The sequence below is a fragment of the Chiloscyllium punctatum genome, chromosome 10, assembly GCF_047496795.1.
Source record: "Chiloscyllium punctatum isolate Juve2018m chromosome 10, sChiPun1.3, whole genome shotgun sequence".
Taxonomy (NCBI): Eukaryota; Metazoa; Chordata; class Chondrichthyes; order Orectolobiformes; family Hemiscylliidae; genus Chiloscyllium; species Chiloscyllium punctatum.
Window position 1 is genome coordinate 24,085,920 of NC_092748.1, and position 18,278 is coordinate 24,104,197.

Genomic DNA, 18,278 nt, shown 5'->3' on the forward strand with positions numbered 1-18,278 from the left:
AAATACTTTGCTGTAAAAGGAAGAGGTGTTTGGCAGCTTCAAACCCCTGTGAACACAGGGGGCTAACACCTTCAACATATTGTCTAGCTATCACCATTGATAACAGCTAACCCGAGAATGCAACTTTTGAAAAAATGGGTTTTGTGATTTACACATGAAAGAAGTGAAACTATTACTGTATTCCAACAGATGAAAAGCTTAACAGACAATCAATTCTTCAATGTATAATTTCAGTTACATCACACTGCAAATTTTTGCAATAAATTCTGTGTTACGATTGAGCCCTCCACAATCACCTGATGAAGGAGCGTCGCTCCGAAAGCTAGTGTGCTTCCAATTAAACCTGTTGGACTATAACCTGGTGTTGTGTGATTTTTAAGTTTGTACACCCCAGTCCAATACTGGCATCTCCAAATCATGACTGGTAATTATAGGCCATTGAGTCTTACTTCGGTTGTGAGTAAGATGTTGGAAAAGGTTATAAGAGATAGGATTTATAATCATATGAAAAGGATTTGGGATAGTCAACATGGTTTTGTGGAGGGTAGGTCGTGCCTCACTAACCTTACTGATTTCTTCAAGAAGGTGACAAAACAGGTGAATGAAGGTAAAGCGGTTGATGTGGTGTGTATGTATTTCAGTAAGGTGCTTGATAAGGTTCCACACGGTAGGCTGTTGCACAAAATATGGAGTTTCGAGATTGAAGGTGATGTTGCGGTTTGGATCAGAAATTGGCTAGCTGATAAAAGATGGAAGGTGGTGGTTAATGGGAAATGTTCATCATGGAGCTCAGTTACTCGTGGTGTGCTGCAAAGATCTGTATTGGGGCCACTACTGTTTGTCATTTTTATAAGTGATCTAGATGTAGGTGTAGAAGGATGGGTTAGTTAATTTGCAGATGACATTAAGGTGGACAGAGTTGAGGGTAGTGCCAAAGGATGTTGTGGGTTACAGAGGGACATAGATAAGATACAGAGCTGGGCTGAGAATTGGCAAATAGAGTTTAATGCAGAAAGCTGTGAGGTAGTTCACTTTGGAAGAAGTAACAGGAATGCAGAGTACTGGGCTAATGGTAAAATTCTTGGCAGTGTAGGTAAACACAGATCTCTGTGTCCAGGTGCATTAATCCCTGAAAGTTGCCACCCAGTTGGATAGGGTTGTTAAGAAGGCATATGGCATGTTGGTGTTTATTGGTAGGGGGATTGAGTTCAGAGCCATGAGGTCATGTTGCAGCTGTACAAGACACTGGTAAGGCCGCACCTGAAGTATTGCGTACAGTTCTGGTCACCACATTATAGGAAGGATGTGGAAGCTTTGGAAAGGGTTCAGAGGAGATTTACTAGGATGTTGCCTGGTATGGAAGGAAGGTCTTACGAGGAAAGGCTGAGGGAACTGAGGCTGTTTTCGTTGGAGAGACATATAAGATAATCAGAGGGTTAGACAGGGTGGTGAAGGCTAACACAAGGGGACATAGCTTTAAATTGAGGAGTGATCGATGTAGGACAGATCAGGGTTAGCTTCTTTATTCAGAGAATAGTAGGGGCGCGCAACGGGCTGCCTGCAGCAGTAGTAGATTTGCCGACATTAAGGGCGTTTAAATGGACATTGGGCATACATATAAATAATAATGGAACGGTGTAGGTTAGATGGGCATCAGATTAATTTTGAAGGTCAGCACAACATTGAGGGCTGAAGAACCTGTACTGCACTGTAATGCTGTATGTTCTATGTAAGTGACTGTACACCACTTTATTGTCTCTTTCCTGCTGGCTACATCATCTATTTGGAGCTTTCAGCAATTTGCGCTATTGTCTTTGGTCAAAATTAGTTTCAGATGACAGTTCACAGTCATTAGAAATTCAGAAATGAAGACTGATAAGACAGCTTGAACTATGATCAAAATATGTTCTTTTAGTGTATATCTTTTGCTTTTAGGATTGATTGACGGGTATGTAACTGAAAAAGCTGTGCTGGAGGAATCTTTGCAGCAGAAGGAAGAATCCCAACAACAATTGGCCCTAAAGGTGGAGCTTTTAAGCAAGCAGTTTCATGAACTCAACCAGCAGCACGAGCATCTGCTTGAGGAACGTGATCTTTTGCTACGTCAGAAACAGGCCATGGTTGGCAATGAAGTAGAACGTGGTAAGAAGCAACTTTATACTATTGCCAACACCAATTTCAAAATTAGTCTCTAATACATGTTTTGCCATGAGAAAGCAGCATGATCTTTCAAACAATATATTTCAGTACTTCCTGTATCCTGAAGTTCGAAAGTTACTTTCTCAGACCTTGAGATTAAACATTATTTCATCAGGCATCAAATGTTCATTAATTTTCCTGAAAAGCACATTGATGCATGTCACATGCCTAACCTTTTGAGGTCTGTGTGTTTAAATTTACGGTAAACCTAGTATTCTACAGGGACCAGCAATAAATACTGGTCACCCAGAGATGCCCACTTCCCACAATTGAATAAAAATAAGTCAAATTCCAGATTATGCTTTACATAACAAGTTTTCTGACACCTTTGGCAGTGACTAAATTAATATTTGTGCCTACAACTCCACTTTTTAATGGCAAAGAGAATTAATCATTTCTTCATTTTTAATTAACCCTCTGTTCCAAAGTGAATCTGCCTTGGTGAAGTCAACACCACACAGAAAAGTGATTTTGACATGAGTTTCTGGCTTCCATGTCTCAAAAGCCAAGAACTTGGTGAATTGTTTCTAAACTAGGAAATATTTTTGTGTCACATTGGTTGCATCATTTTAGTTGGGTTCTTTGGTGCCGAGCAAGTGGCTCAGAAAAATAATGACTGGATCCGATGGATTTGGATTTGATTAATATTACTGACTTATGATTAAAATACTAAAGATTGACAAGACATAAACAACTGAACACTGATGATGGGCCTTCACTATCTCTATGTACTTGCATTATACTCCGGAAAATGTATCCAAGTTAGGAAGAATTGACATCACACAAAACAAAATGCATCAATACTTTGCTGTTCTGGTCAGTTGGTTAGATGTTGGTCTGAGAAAGTTTCCGTGAATCTTCAATAGTTCAGCCATCAACTAGGAAGTAAATTTGTTACTGGCTAGGCTAAAGCTAAAGTATCTGAGCAAAGGTGAGTCTGGCTTATCTTGAAGGCCTTCTCTACCATTTAATAAAATCATGGCTGGTCTGTTTGTAACCTCAACTCTACACTGCCTCCCCAGTTATCCTTTCACACCTATGCTTATCAAATATCTATTTATCTCTGCCTTAAATATTCTGCTTCCATTGCCTTTTGGTTTTTATGTAAATTATCCTGCAGTGTAATAGATTACTACTGACTGAATCTACTGCTTCAATTCATGCAGACTTCTGATCTGGACCAGGCCAGACCCCCTCAAAATATTTTAAGAAGTCCCTAACTTTTTCTTACTTTAAAGGCAAATGTGAAGTGAATACTCCAAGTATGATGCAGCTGTCAAACTGCTCGGCTTTAAGCAAAACAGAATTTATTTAAACACTACAGTTAAAACACCAACAAAAGACAGCAGACTTTAGAATAATTTAACTATTGAAAAACTTAACTGACCCAATACAGCAACTTAACGAAGGAGTTGTTCCAATCCAAGAGCATCCAATAAGCACACCCTTGGCAAATGGGTAAATTTAAGCACAGGTTTTTACACGCAGGAGGGGACAATTTCCAAAGAGATTTCAAAAAGCAGAGTCAGTCAGGAATCTTCTGCTGAAGCTTGGATCCTTTCTGTGTCTTGTGACTGCCACAGCTAAAACAAACTATAGAAAGTCTGAACTGGGAGAACTTACTAAATTAGATTCTTCAGTGCCTCTGCCTTTACGATCTCTTTTGAACAAGAACCAAGGGGCAAAATAACTTTTTTAAAGTGACAGCATCGTCACATTTCCAAATACCAAAATAATGATTTAGTCAACTTTGTTCTTCCTGTATTTTTCAGTCACCTTGGGCAGATTTTATGCCGATTTACACAAGATCTTATCCTTTATTGTTTAGATTAATGCAACCTTCATTTCATCGTTCACCAGTGTTCTCAAGCAGCAACTGTTGGGCCTTGTTAATTGCTTCTATTTGAGAGTGGTCTTGATCAAAATATAGCTTTGCCCCATTCAATGTGAAATTTAAATCTTTAGGTGATCTTAATCTGAACAGTAAGAATGAGTCACTGCAGTCTAATTTCTTCATTTCTTTATATTAGATTTGTGAGCTGTGGCCAGTTTACTTGGGAGAAAATATTTGTAACTAGATGTTCTAATTGCCATACATCATTTAGATGATACTCCTGTCCTGATGATGTAGGTTACAAACATTTTTTAACAAAAATATTTAAGTATTCTCATCAAAAGTATTTGCTAATTTGTAAAGAATACAATAAAATCTAGTATAGAAACTACGAGAAGGAATAGGCAATTTGGTCTTCCAAATCTGTTCCTGCTGTTCAGTATGATTATGGCTGATATCCAACTCAGTACTTTGTTCCACCTTCTTCTCATACCCTTTTTGTTTCTTTTAAACCTAAGACTGATGTCTAGCCTCCTGTTGAAAACGTTAATATTTTGGCCCCGACTGATATCTGTGGCAGAAAATTAATGTTTTTAGGGAAGGAAACAGTCAGTCTTACCTGCTCTGGTCTACATATGACTCCTGACCACAACAATGTGGTTGACTCTTACTTGCCCTATGGGCCATTAAGGATGGGCAATAAAATCTGGCCCAGCCAGAAAAACCTGCATCCTGTAAATGAATAAAATAGGGTCACCACTTTCTGGGAGAAGACATCTTTCTTTACCTCAGTTCTAAATCACTTATCCTGTATCCTTAAACTGACCCCCACTCCCCATTCTGAACTCACTGGTCATCAAGAACATGTTGATTTTCTATGTTGATCCTGTTTAGTCTTTTAGAATTTTATAGCTTTTTATGAGATTCCCCCTCATTCTTTTAAACACCAGTGAATGTAATTCTAACCAATCTAGTTTCTTCCCATACATCAGTCTGACCATCCAAGGAATCAGCCTGATAAATCTTTCTTGCACTCTCTCCGTAGCCAGAATATTCATCCTCCATTTAGGACATATTTAACCTCATTAGGGAGGGGGATGCTGATTTTCTCTCCCTTCATTTCTAACCTGTGATGATGCATGTACAAAGAATAGAAGCATAAAAAATGGATTAAAAAGACTATGTTAGTTCTCAAGAACCAAGCCTCAAGCCTCATTCGCAAATGGCACAGTCTAAAACAACATGCTGGAGAGATGAGCTCCATTCTACATCGTACGTACGAATAGCAACTATTTACTTAGATGTAGCAAGGTTCCTTTTAGTTTCTTGGTTTTCATTCCAGCTACCAATGTGCTGTCCCTACCTACAATGTCTATTAATGCTATTATTCTAAAGATATCAACATGCTTTAATCTTGCCAATAGTTAATCATTAAAGGACACGGTATCATGGGGTAATACCGTTCAATTAGTGACCCAGGCTACTTAAAGTTCATGGAACATTGGTCCAGATCCCAATTCAATTAAGAGTCTGGATTTGAAAGGTGTTGTTTGTAATAGTGAACATTAAGAGTCAGAAAAACCCATCTAATTCATCAAAAAGTCCATTTGAAGAAGAGAATCTGCCAGTTTATTTGGTCTGGTTGACATGCCATTTCAGACACACAGCAATGTGGTTGAATAATAACCACTGTCCGAAAACCACTCCATTCAGGGCAGTTAGGGCTGGGTGACAAATGCTGGACTTGTGACTGATGCCCACATTCTATGAAAAAGAAACGTCTTTCAATAGGCAAGAACCAGCAAGAAAATTAACAATTTTAATATTAACAATTTCCTGTTGTTGTGGTTCTGTTTGCTGAGTTGGGAATTTGTGTTACAGACGTTTCGTCCTCTGTCTAGGTGACATCCTCAGTGCTTGGGAGCCTCCTGTGAAGCGCTTCTGTGATATTTCCTCCGGCATTTATTTCCTCACTATAAGTACCCACTGTCTTAAAATAGTGCCTGACTTGTTATAGTTTTTGGAACCTTTTATCGTCCTTTGTGGGCTGATAGAATAAACTTAAATCTTGATTACAAAATTTGTTCTTCATGGATATTGGGTTCTCTAAGCTACCCGTGCTTAGTTTTTCTACCTTACAATCATTTTAGATCCATGTGCATTAATATTCCTTTCTGCCTACGGTTTGTGAGATTCCCACATGCAATGCTGTGTGGAAAGATTTAGCCGATGGTGATGCTATTGGATACAAAAAATTAGGAACCAGTGCAATGAAGCTTCTGACACATGCTGGCTGTCATTACCCATCACCTTAAATTTATTTTTGTATATATATCCTAACTAGCTCTTAAAACACTTGCCTTGTGTGTCGTACAGACTTTGGAATATCAGATGGCTTGTAAGAACTGTTGCGAAAAGGTCACTGTACTGTGGCCAATCCATTTATACATCAGGGAAAATCTTTTGCAGAAATGAGAAAAGCTGCTGTCTTCAAATATCAATGTGTTCCTCATATATAGATAATTCAGTTCTAAAATTGTGGTGTCCTTTTTGTGTTTTAATGTTCAACAAATATAGTGGTGGGCATTAATAGACTGGTTTCATTTCACTGAGAGATTCCAGTGAGTAGATAAGTTTTCAGTAATGAATATCCACGATATCATTGCCATCGCTTCCAGCTTGTCAGCATGCCCAGTAGTCAGCATCTGTGATGTATTTGGTTATGATGGGTGTGTTCTCTTGCCTCTATTTCTCAGGCCTTCATACTGAAGCAGTAATCGAAGGGGATTCAGGTTTGTCCCTTTTTGGAAACAAAGCTACATGATTTGCATAACGAGTGATTTTTGAATGTTCTTAGCATCTTGATTGCAAACTGTTGGTTTACTCTGGTCAGAGTAATTAAAATTTGCTTGATATTATTCAACTTTATTTTAATCTGTGCTTGTTAGGAAGTGCTGTGCATGGTTTTAAAACTTCAGGCATGCTCTCTGTCAAAATTATCTGAATTTTATTGCGCCTTATTTCAAATTATCAACGTTTATCTCATTCTTTTGCCACATTGGTAAATCCAGTTTGAATAAGTGGAATGTAAAATTTCATTTCAATGGATTTAGTCCCAAATGTTTAAACAGTTCTGACTCACCTCTCGCCCAGTGGGCGAATTGTATAATTGAGACTTTTGAAAAATTTTTGTTTGAGGTTTGTTTCTGTGCTAAAGAAATGCCTTGGAGCAGCATAAATTCCCCATAGTGATTGTTTTCCCCTGCTTCTAGTTTCAGCCATGATTCTTCATTTAGCCTGCCTCTGTGTAAGTTGGTACAGTTTTGAGGTGCTTGAATGATCTTTTCCTTCCTTTTTTTCTGTTCAAATCAAAAAGCCTTCCAAGTTCAAGCATGACCATAAGTTCTAATGTGTATCATTGTCCTGGAACTTGTCACAAACAATGCAGCAGTCATCTCATCTTTCTGGATTGGTGTTATGTCTGATATCCAGTACAGCCAGATGCCATATTTCCATTGTAAATTTGGTAGTGAAGCATTCTCACCAGTATACTGAGTCATCCTGCATTTTGCATGTGTTCTGCATGGCTTGGCCCACTCTGTACTCATTGTTTCTAAAATGTTATTTACTGTCTAAGAAATTGGATATCCTTATAACTGACTCCATGTAGTTACAATCCGATGGTAGAGTCTTCCCAGTATGAGACATGGGCAATGGTACAACAGGTAATGCCATAAAATTCCTCCCAAATTCAAGAACCGTTCACATTGCTGTAATAAGTGAAATGCCAGCATCTGAAGAGGAGAGAGCATTTCTGTCTTCCTTCTGAAATGTAAAAACCAAACTTGTGATTTTTTTTCTAAAGCCTATGCTGCCTTTGCCCCTCTTTACTTTGTAAATCTCAAAAATGTAATAAAGCGTCTCAAAATTATTTAGAGGAGTTTCATAACATTTGATACTGAGTCAGAAAGGGTAACATTAGGAAAGATGTTTAATTGGAGAGGCCATTTTTAATAAGTATCTTTGATCAAGAGACTGAGGAAGAGGGGTTTAGGAAAGGAATTTCAGAGGTGCAGATACAGTCATGCCCACCACACTGGGTGGATAAAGATTCCAGAATACAGGTTCTTTACAAGGTGGTGTGATAGTATGTGATGGTGATAGTATTGGAAAAAAACCATGGAGGGTGTTAATTACAAGGATTGTGAATTTTGTTTGAAGCTGCACTTGCCCAGGAGCCAAAGCCAGTCACAGAAGAGGAGGTTGATGTATGGATAGGACTTGGTGCAAGACACAGGTGGTGGAGCTGTGGATGATCACATGACTCCCGGTGTAGAAATGTATTGGATGCAGATCAAAAGCAACGTGGCCATGAATGAAGGTTTCAGCAGCAGATGACCTGGAGTTAAGTGGAGATAAAAGACATCTTTGGAGATTGACCTTTTTGGCATTAGTGATTGTGTGGATATGTGGTCAGAACTGAGAGGAAGATTGTGAAGAGATCAGGGCAGCCTCGCAGTTCCCAGGGAGAGGGATGGAGTTAGTAATTAGTAAACAGAATCTGTAATGGTGACTGAAGACAGTGGCATTTTGGATGTGGAATGAAGAATTTAATCATTTTGTGACAGTGGAGGAATGGAGAGGGATGATGGTGAGGTAGAACTGAGTGTTGCCGGTTGGATTAAAAGTTGTTTTTTTTTCTCAAGGTGCTTGATGATGGTAGATTTAAAGGAAAAGATGGGAACCAGGACAAAGAGAAAGTCATGAACAATATCAGTTAAACAAGGAAGTTAGATGGTCGCAGTTATGTGAGTATAGGTCAGTGTTGGGTTACCAATACATTGGGAGATATTTTCAGGAATGGTGTATACCATAGAATTGTAGTAGAGATATGAATTTAAGAAAACAAAACTCTTAAAACATATTCACATGGCTGCTGCCATTCAAAAATTGATTTTTCTTGTTAGTAGTCTGGATTGATTTTGGTGGTGTTTGTCGGATACTTTTCAGAGTACGATCTGGGAAATTTGAAGATTTCCAGTCTAAGAGTTAGGATGTTGGAAATATTTTGTGTTTCTCGGGAATTGGTTTTTAGTGCATCCCATCCTTGCTCTGCTATGAATGAAATAACAAAGTATCAGAAGTTGTAACATGAATCTTTGCTCAAATTCAAGGACAGTGTGTGATTTTGAGCGATTTACAATGTAAATACATTTAGAACATGATTTAAGATATTGCTATCAGATTATCATTTGTTGTTCACTGATACCCTCTTTGCTATGTTTAGGATTACTGGAGGAGACAGAGCGTCTATCCAAAGAGAAGTTGGACATCCAATGTCAAGCAGATAAAGATCGTGCTGATCTCCTCTCGAGGGCAAAGAGAATGGAAATAGAGCTTGAGGAAGAGACAAACCGTAACCTTGATTTGAAGGATAAATGGCATTTGGAGGTTGCTGACTTGCGGCAGCAAATTCAGGCACTTGAAAAGCAACTTAAGAATTATCGACATTTTATAGATGTAAGGACAAAAGACTATACTGGGATAATGGGCTAGTGCAATTTTCATGCATGTTCAAATCCTACCAATTTTCACTAATTTTAATTGTTAAAAAAAAAATTGGAAAATGGCATGCACCAATGATTTAACATAAAGTTAAAACCCACAGTTTTGCATGAGAGAAGAAAATATGTTCTTGCCTGGCATCATATTGTAATTGTTAGAATACAAATACAGGCTACTCAGTAATACCCCTTCTCCTACCCTTTCCCAAAGCCATGCAACTGTTCCCCCCTTACACTGCTTATGCAATTCCCTGTAGAATTTGCACTCTAGATCATAACTACTCACGTGCAAACAAAATTCATCCTCAAGTTGCTTTGAGTTCTTTTACTAAATACATGAAATACATGAATTGAGTTCTTTTACTAAATACTCTTAATTCTCAGAGTATCCTCCAATGCAAAAGCTCCTCTGAATCTACCGCATACTTCTATCAAATCTTGCTCAACTTTCTCTGTTCTCAGGATAATGACCTCATGGTTGTGGGTATGTTCGCTGAGCGGGGAAGTTGATTTGCAGACATTTCGGTCCCCATCTAGGTGACATCTTCAGTGCTTTGGAGCAACCTGTGAAGCGCTGCTGTACTTTGTCTTCTGCAATTTATTTGGTTCCATTCCTGCAGCTTCCGGTTGCCGGTTCCTGTTGCTCATTATAGTGGCTGTTGTGTTGCTTCCAGGTCAATGTGTTTGTTGATAGAGTCTGTGGATGAGTGCCACGCTTCTCGGAATTCTCTGACTGTCCTCTCTTTAGCTTGTCTGTTGACTGTTGTGTTGTCCCTGTTGACTTCGTGATCCCTGTCATCTGTCTCTATTGCTACTAGGGACAGCTGATCATGGTGTTTAGTGGATAGTTGATGTTCGTGAATGTAGATTATTTGTTGCCTGCCTGTTTTGTGTAGTCTTTGCATGGAATCTTGTAAATTACGTTAGTCTTGCACATGATGGGTATTGGATTTTTTGTCCTGGTGAGTTATTGTCTGAGTGTGACTAGGTTTATGGGCTGAAAATGTGTTGCTGGAAAAGCACAGCAGGTCAGGCAGCATCCAAGGAGCAGGAGAATCGACGTTTCGGGCATGAGTCCTTCTTCAGGCTCTCCTACTCCTTGGATGCTGCCTGACCTGCTGCGCTTTTCCAGCAACACATTTTCAGCTCTGATCTCCAGCATCTGCAGTCCTCACTTTCTCCTAGGTTTATGGGCTGTCATGAATCCCATGGTCGGAGAAGTCTAGCTGTCAGTTCCAAGTCACTTTTTTTTAATGTAAGGTAGAGTGGCAAGTGCATTAGGTCGTAATGAATCCTCGTCATGAAACACTGTATATGGCAAACAGATGGACAACAAATGATCTGCATCCATGAATATCAGCTAGCCACTAAACACCACGACCAGCTGTCCCCAGTAACCATACGCACAGTTGACAGAGACCACAAATTCAACTGGGACAACACAACAATCATAGGACAAGCTAAACAGAGGATAGTCAGAGAATTCTGGGAACATGGCACTCTTCCATGGACTCTATCAACAAGCGCATTGACCTGTACCCAGTACACCAGCCACTACAATGAGCAACCAAAAGCAGCAGAAACAAAACCAAATAAATTCCAGAAGAGACAGTATAGCAGCGGTTCACAGGAGATTTCAAAGCACTGAGATGTCACCTAGATGGAACAAAACGTCTGCAAATCAACTTCCCAGCTCGGTGAACGTACCCACAACCACGACAACCAGCACCCGAGTTACAGATCTTTACACAAACCTTGAATAATAACCTCAGTTTCTCCAGTCTATTCATATAGCTAAAGACCCTCATCTCTGGAGCCAATCTGAACTGCAGTACCCAGACCAGTATATTTTAAATGTTGTTCATACATTCCTGCTTTAGTACTCTTTAATTATAAAGTGCCACTTGAGCATTTGTTATCTGGAGTGTGGCTTTCAATGAGTTGTATTTTTCATCTCTCCTAATTCTTCAAACCAAAACGTATCCCTTTATAATTCTCATCTTTAATTCAGTCTGCCACATATCCATCCATACCACCAGCCCCCTATCCTTTTGATGTTTGGCACTATTCTCCTCACATTTCAGAATATTTGCAAGTTTGTGTCTTGTGCACCTTTTGAAGTTGTGACCTATGTATCTAGATCATTAATACAAATCAAGAAAAGCAACATTCCTAATAATGACACTTCGGGTACACTATTATACTTTTCTGTATTCCATAGATCAGTCATTCAGTACTATTTTGTTTCCCATTATTTAGCCAATTTCAGAATCTTGCGAAAATATTAAGTTAATTTCATAGGCTTAACTTTGGCATGTCTATTTGGCAGTGTCTTCTCACTTTTTGGGAATGTGTGTATACATCACATTAACAACATGAGCTACAATGGCTGCGCTCTTAGTAATCTTCCAAGAATCCTTCGATTCTGGAAAAGTCTCAAATAATTGGCAAACTGTCAATGCAGCTCATCAAAAAGGGAGGCAAATGCAGTTCACGATAGACACCTGTAATTGGGAAAATATTAGAGTCTATTTTAAAAATTGCAGTAGCAGAATATTTGGAAATACATTGTATATTGAAAGAGAGTCTGGATGGCTTCATAAATGGGAAATCATACCTGACAAATGTATTAAAATATTTTTGAAGAGGTAATCAGGATAAAAAAGGGGAATTTAATATATTTGGATTTCTAATGATCACTCAATAAGGTATCACACTTGAGGCTACATAAGATAAGAACCCAAAGAGCTGGAGTAGTCTATTAGTGTGGATAACGGATTAGTTAACTAGTAGAAGACAGAGTTGCGATAAGGAGACATGTTCAGGATGGCAACTTCCAACTCGTGGAGTGTTACAGGGATCAATGGCCATAGTTGTTTACGACATATATTAATGACTTGGATAAGGGGAGAGAATGTACTGTCACCAGCTTTGCAGATGCCATAAAAATAGGTGGGAAGACAAGTAGAAAGGATGACACTGAGTCTGCAGAAAGTTATACAGGTTATACATTGGGCAAAAACTTAGCAGGTGAAGTATCATGAGGGAAAATGTGAAATTATGCACCTCGGCAGGAAGAGTGAAGTATCTAATTTTATCTCATTGAAAAGAGCTTGCAGAAAACTACAGCACGGGGGGATTCCTCGTGCTTAAATCACAACAAGCTAACAACAGAGTTCAGCGGGCAGTAGGGAAGACAAATAGAATGTTCACTTTTTATTTCAAAGGGAATGACATGTAAAAGTAGTGACATGTAAAAGAATTTTTCATGAGAATAATGAATCTGAAATTTTTTTACCATACAGGGCTGCAGATGCTGAGTTGTTAAATAAATTCAAGAGCAAAATAGATGCACTTCTGAATGTATTTTAACTCCGTGCAACTTTCATGATTTTCTTCACTGCTAACTGGAGCTCATCCTGGTGCCAGTAGAAAGGAATCAAGATGTTGGGAGAGAAAGACAGGAAAGTAGAGTTAAGGCTTATCAGATCAGCCATGATCTCATTGAATGGCAGAGCAGACTCAATGGGTCAAACAGCTACTTGTGCTCCTACATTTTAGAAGCGCTCAATAACTTCCTTTGTTACTTTTGTCCCAAGTTCTCTGTCAAATACTTTAACATCATGCAGGTTAAACTGACTTATGTGTAGTTAGTACGTTTGTGCTTTTTTGAACTAATATGTAACATTTGCCATTGTCAGTTCATCTGGCACTTGCCCATTGCATACCTGAGAAGATCTAGAAGATCATGGCTAGTGCTTATGATATTTCCACCCTGGTTTCTATCAACACGTCTGCCAGTTAGATACCTTTAATGAGTGATCTTTGTGTAAAAGCCAGTCTATGCATAGCATAAGTGAATAGTCTGTTGGTCTATTTTAATTGCATAATTTTGCCCAACAAATCCATAGACCTTTCTACTTCACAAATTTTGGAAGTATTGGGAGAGGTTAGGGTTAGTGATGGAGTTTTGTAGCCAGTTGCCCACAATATATCACTTCTGGGTAACAACACAGTCCTTGCTTAGTACTGCAATGAATTGATTAAGCTGTAAGTTCAGGTTCTGGACTGGGACTTGAGCATCCAAACTTTCAGCTCCTAAATCAGTTTGACGATTTACATTTCCAATTTTGGAAAAGGAGTACAAAGAAACTACTGTCAGTAGAAAATAGTTCTGAGAGGGGTCATGCTAACATTTATAAAATCTACTGTAGCAAAACATCCAATTCCCTATAGATAATGTCACCTGAAGACTAACCTCTCCACCTCACTGACTGCTTCCGGCTTTTTCGTATTCACTCTCCTGGCACTTGGATCAGCTCCAGTTAACAGTGAAGAAAATCGTGAAATTTGCACTGATTTAAAATACGTTCAGCCAGATCTTCCTGGAAGGGTAATGGTGTGTGAACAGCCAATTTAGTTTGTGTGTTAACAGCTTATGTCAGAAGTCATGTGAAAATTTAGTTCACAGATTCATAGAAATGAAGTTCTATGTTATAAGTTCCAAATCTCCAAATGTTATTGCTTGATTTATCTTGCTTTTCCATTTGCTTTGCACAAACTGTATCTTGTCCAAAAATTCATGTTAATTGCTAATCAAATTCACTGCAAAAAGTTAGCAATCATAATTAATAGTAAATAATCTTTTAACTATATTATCAATGTTAATGCAGTGTCAGTCATCATTTTAACTTCAGGTTCGTTTAAGAGAATAAATGGCTATCTGACTAATAGTTATCATACAATCTACATCATTGGACATCCCAATAATTGTGGGAACTTGCTGAACACACATTAGCTACTACAGCAGTTCCTGGGTTGTGATAGTGACTACACTTCATTGGCTGTAAGCACTCACCTGAGATGATGAAAGGTACAGTAGAGTACCTGCTGATCTTTTTATCTGCTTCATTATCTGGTAGTAAATTGAAGATTTTTTTAAAAAGTTTTGGTTGCCTTTTTTTCCCACTCGCGTTATGTTAATCTGTCTCTCCTTTTCTTTGGTTTGACATTTGCAACACATCCACTCATTAATTTCTTTCTTCATTCTATTAAGGATCATGCTTTTTTTTTGTTACATCTTTTCCAATATATACCTTTTTTATACCACACCTAAGCAAAGAATTACAAATTTGCTATAAAAAAACAAAGTTCTGTGCAAGTTTAACATAAAGCAGAAAAGTTTTGTTTCTGTTTTAGAAATTAACTCCAAACTTTATCTGTAATTGTTTTGGCCTTGTTAACCTTTGCTGCTTTTAAAAATTTGTGAACTTGTACTTTGTACCCCCAAAGTCCTTTTGCTTCTCTATCGCTTTGTTATTTTCCAAGTTTTAAATCGTTTTATAGAAATGACCACTTCCTACTGTTCTACCTTCAAGTTCCTTTGATAAGGTTTCCATAATCAGAGTTTATTAATATTGTCTTGTATTTACTCACAACTTTCCTTTGTATTAATTGTGCCTCCCAATTTAATGTCATTTGCAGATTTTGAAAATGTGCTTCCATTTCCCACATTCAAAATGCTTTTGTAAATGGTGCAATGCAAAAGTAATCTATATAACACTCAGGTTCAATGTCAGCCTCGGGCAGCTTTCTGTGTGGAGTTTGCACGTTCTTCCCGTGTCTGCGTGGGTTTCCCCTGGGTGCTCTGCTTTCCTCCCACAGTCCAAAGATGTGCAATGTAGATGAACTGGCCATGCTAAGCTGCCCATAGCATTCAGTGATGTGTAGGTTAGGTGCATTAGTGACAGGAAATGCAGTATAATAGGGGAGGGGAATGAGTCTGGGTGGGTTTCTCTTTGGAGGGTCGTTGTGGACTTGTTGGGCCAAATGGCGTGTTTCTACACTGTCGGTTTTCTATGAAATTTCTCTGTTCCTATATTCTATAAAGTAAAAGAGAAATACTCCGTACATTAGCCTGAACCACCATGTCCTGCTCCCTTCAGGAACCTGCAGGTGTGTGGCTTGAGCTCCTTTCTTTCCTCTTCAGTTCTTAGTATCATATGAATTATTGTTTGTTTGACCTTCTCAAATACATTATTTTCACTGAGCAAATTCAGATAGGCACTTTTGTTCCAACCTGCCCAGTCTATATTTTCATGCAGTCCACAGCTTTCTCTCTCATTACAAAAAATATGGCCAATTGTTGTACCTCCTGCAAATTTCCTATTTATGCCTACTACCCATATTGATGTCTCTCTTCATACCAGGTTTTAGACCCACTTTATAGAGGAATTTGGATTCAAAAGCCAACTGATTATACAGAAGAATCTACAGACGTGGTTTTACAGAGAGCTACATTTTGTTGTTTTTCAGCAAACTAGTCTTGATCAATCTTTCAAGGCCAAAAACTTTAATTACCAATGCATCTACCAAATAGAAGTCAACAAAATCAGAATCGTCACCTATTAACATATCTTCTACTTCTTCATCAATCATTGCAACATCTTTCTATCCTGTACATTATTCATTGTACATTATTGAAAGGAGAGCATGAGAGCCAAGCCAAGGCAACATCAGATGCACCCTCTCACTAAAGCTGTGGAAGCATTTGTTTTTACTTAATTGAAACTTGAGCTCAACATAGGATTTGTATTTGAAGAACTAGTATCTTAACATGCCGGGGGGGCCTGCTTTTTGCCCTTTGTGTATCTCCTATTTAAAGTATAAAATCAGGAGACCATAAACTGAAGAATGGGAAATTATAATGTGAAAACTGAATAATGTATATATTTAGCAGCAGAATACCAGAAATATTTGTATCCTTTTTCACTCAGGAACAAGCAGCTGAGCGTGAACATGAGAGAGACGAGTTCCAACAAGAAATCGCAAATCTGGAGACACAGTTAAAACAGGGGCTAAAATCACAAGGAAGCAGTGATTATACAGTATCCAAGGTATACCTTTATCTTAATCTTGCTTTAGTTTTTGTTTTCAGTCAAATACACATTTTACATTTATATCGAGAATCATAGAGTTCTGGATATAAGTTTGCTTGTTGAGCTGGGAGGATCATTTTCAGATGTCTGAGAAAGAACCTTCCAACTCAGCAAGCAAACTTACTTCAGGAACCTCAACCTGAGGTACAAATCTTTTCAAAACTCGCTAATCATAGAATTATACAGCATGGAAACAGACCTTTCAGTCCAATTTGTCCATGCCGACAAGGTTTCAAAGCTAAGCAAGTACCATTTTCCTGCATTTGGCCCTTATCCCTGTAACTCTTTCCTATTTATGTACCTGTCTAAAAGTCTTTTGAATTCTACAGCAACTTTTTTCTTTCTCAAACTATGAATATTTTAGAGCATTTATCTGCCATGGCAGATATGAAAACAAGTGGTCTATCTTCTGATCAATTAGTGATAACCTGGCTGCATGCTACCTGGCCCCTAATAGTTTCCTTTTAACATCTGCCTCTTGCCTCACCTGGATATACGCGTGTTTCCTTGCACAAAATTCACATTTAATTCCTTCAAATTGCACTTTTCCTAATAGTATTAATACTAATGTGCTGGTTACCAACTCGTGTTGCTTCTAAAGTCTGTTTAGGAAGGCCATAAAAAGCAAGAGTACTTTAATGAGTAATTAAGCTGGTCATCAGTAGAACTGAAGCCTTGCAGTCCTGGTTAAATGTTGACTGTACATTTCTTTTCCACAATATCTCCTTATAGTGCAAGCATCCCTACTGTATTCAAAGGTAGCTAACTGCTGAACATTTGCACTCAACTGTTCTTTTCTATGCTCTGCAAATACAATTGTGTGCATTCTCCAATGAATGACAGTGGGAGTATGGTCATAGTGAGGTTTCATTTTGATATATGTAACCAGCAGCAGGTGAAAAGCTAGATTTGGTTAGGAACTTTCCTTCCTAACTTAGTTTTAAGATCATTCAGTTAACATTTTAATACTTAGACTACAGGGCCAAAGCAGTTGTAAATACCGAATGGAATGAGACTTCAGTTCCAATAATGACATCCCTGTATTTGAAATAATTTTTGCCTCAGTTAAGTGAAGTACAAGTGCTCTCTTTGATCTGCTCCTGAGGTTTTGATATTAGAACATAGAACAGTACAGCACATAACAGGCCCTTCAGCCCACGATGTTGTGCCGACCACTGATCCTCAGGTGTGCACCCTCAAATTTCTGTGACCATATGCATGTCCAGTCGTCTCTTAAATGTCCCCAATGACCTTGCTTCCACAACTGCTGCCAGCAACGTATTCCATACTCTCTCAACTCTCTGTGTAAAGAACCCGCCTCTGACATCCCCTCTATACTTTCCTCCAACCAGCTTAAAACTATGACCCCTCGTGTTAGTCATTTCTGTCCTGGGAAATAGTCTCTGGCTATCGACTCTACCTATGCCTCTCATTATCTTGTGTAAGAAATTTATAGAATCCCTACAATGTGGAAACAGGCCATTCAGCCCAAACCGCCTCTCCAAAGAGCATCCCACCCAGACCCACAGATATTGTCTGATATAAATGTATCCATGAGCATTAGGATCCTATTAAAATGTCTTTATCTTTTGCACAGAAATGAGCCAAGTATTTGCGTCAAAATACATTGGACTCCAATTGTTCTGAGCCTTCAGCCTGCCATCTCACTTCTCCATTTGCATTCTACCTGTCCCTGCATCAAATGCAATTTCCAAAGCTTGTTTCCATTCCCATTAGGAAATT

General features: G+C 38.5%; 1 protein-coding gene across 4 annotated transcripts in view; it reads left to right on the plus strand.

The window, feature by feature from the left end:
• The window catches only part of pcnt (pericentrin), a 310,379-nt gene that overhangs the window by 168,396 nt on the left and 123,705 nt on the right, over nucleotides 1-18,278 (plus strand). For 3 of the 4 annotated variants that reach the window (XM_072578710.1, XM_072578712.1, XM_072578709.1), the window contains 4 exons: nucleotides 1,936-2,142; nucleotides 6,790-6,825; nucleotides 9,321-9,553; nucleotides 16,374-16,493. In XM_072578710.1, coding sequence (XP_072434811.1) covers nucleotides 1,936-2,142; nucleotides 6,790-6,825; nucleotides 9,321-9,553; nucleotides 16,374-16,493 — 596 coding nt within the window. The remainder of the gene's footprint in view (nucleotides 1-1,935; nucleotides 2,143-6,789; nucleotides 6,826-9,320; nucleotides 9,554-16,373; nucleotides 16,494-18,278) is intronic. The other variant, XM_072578711.1, reaches the window with a different exon arrangement.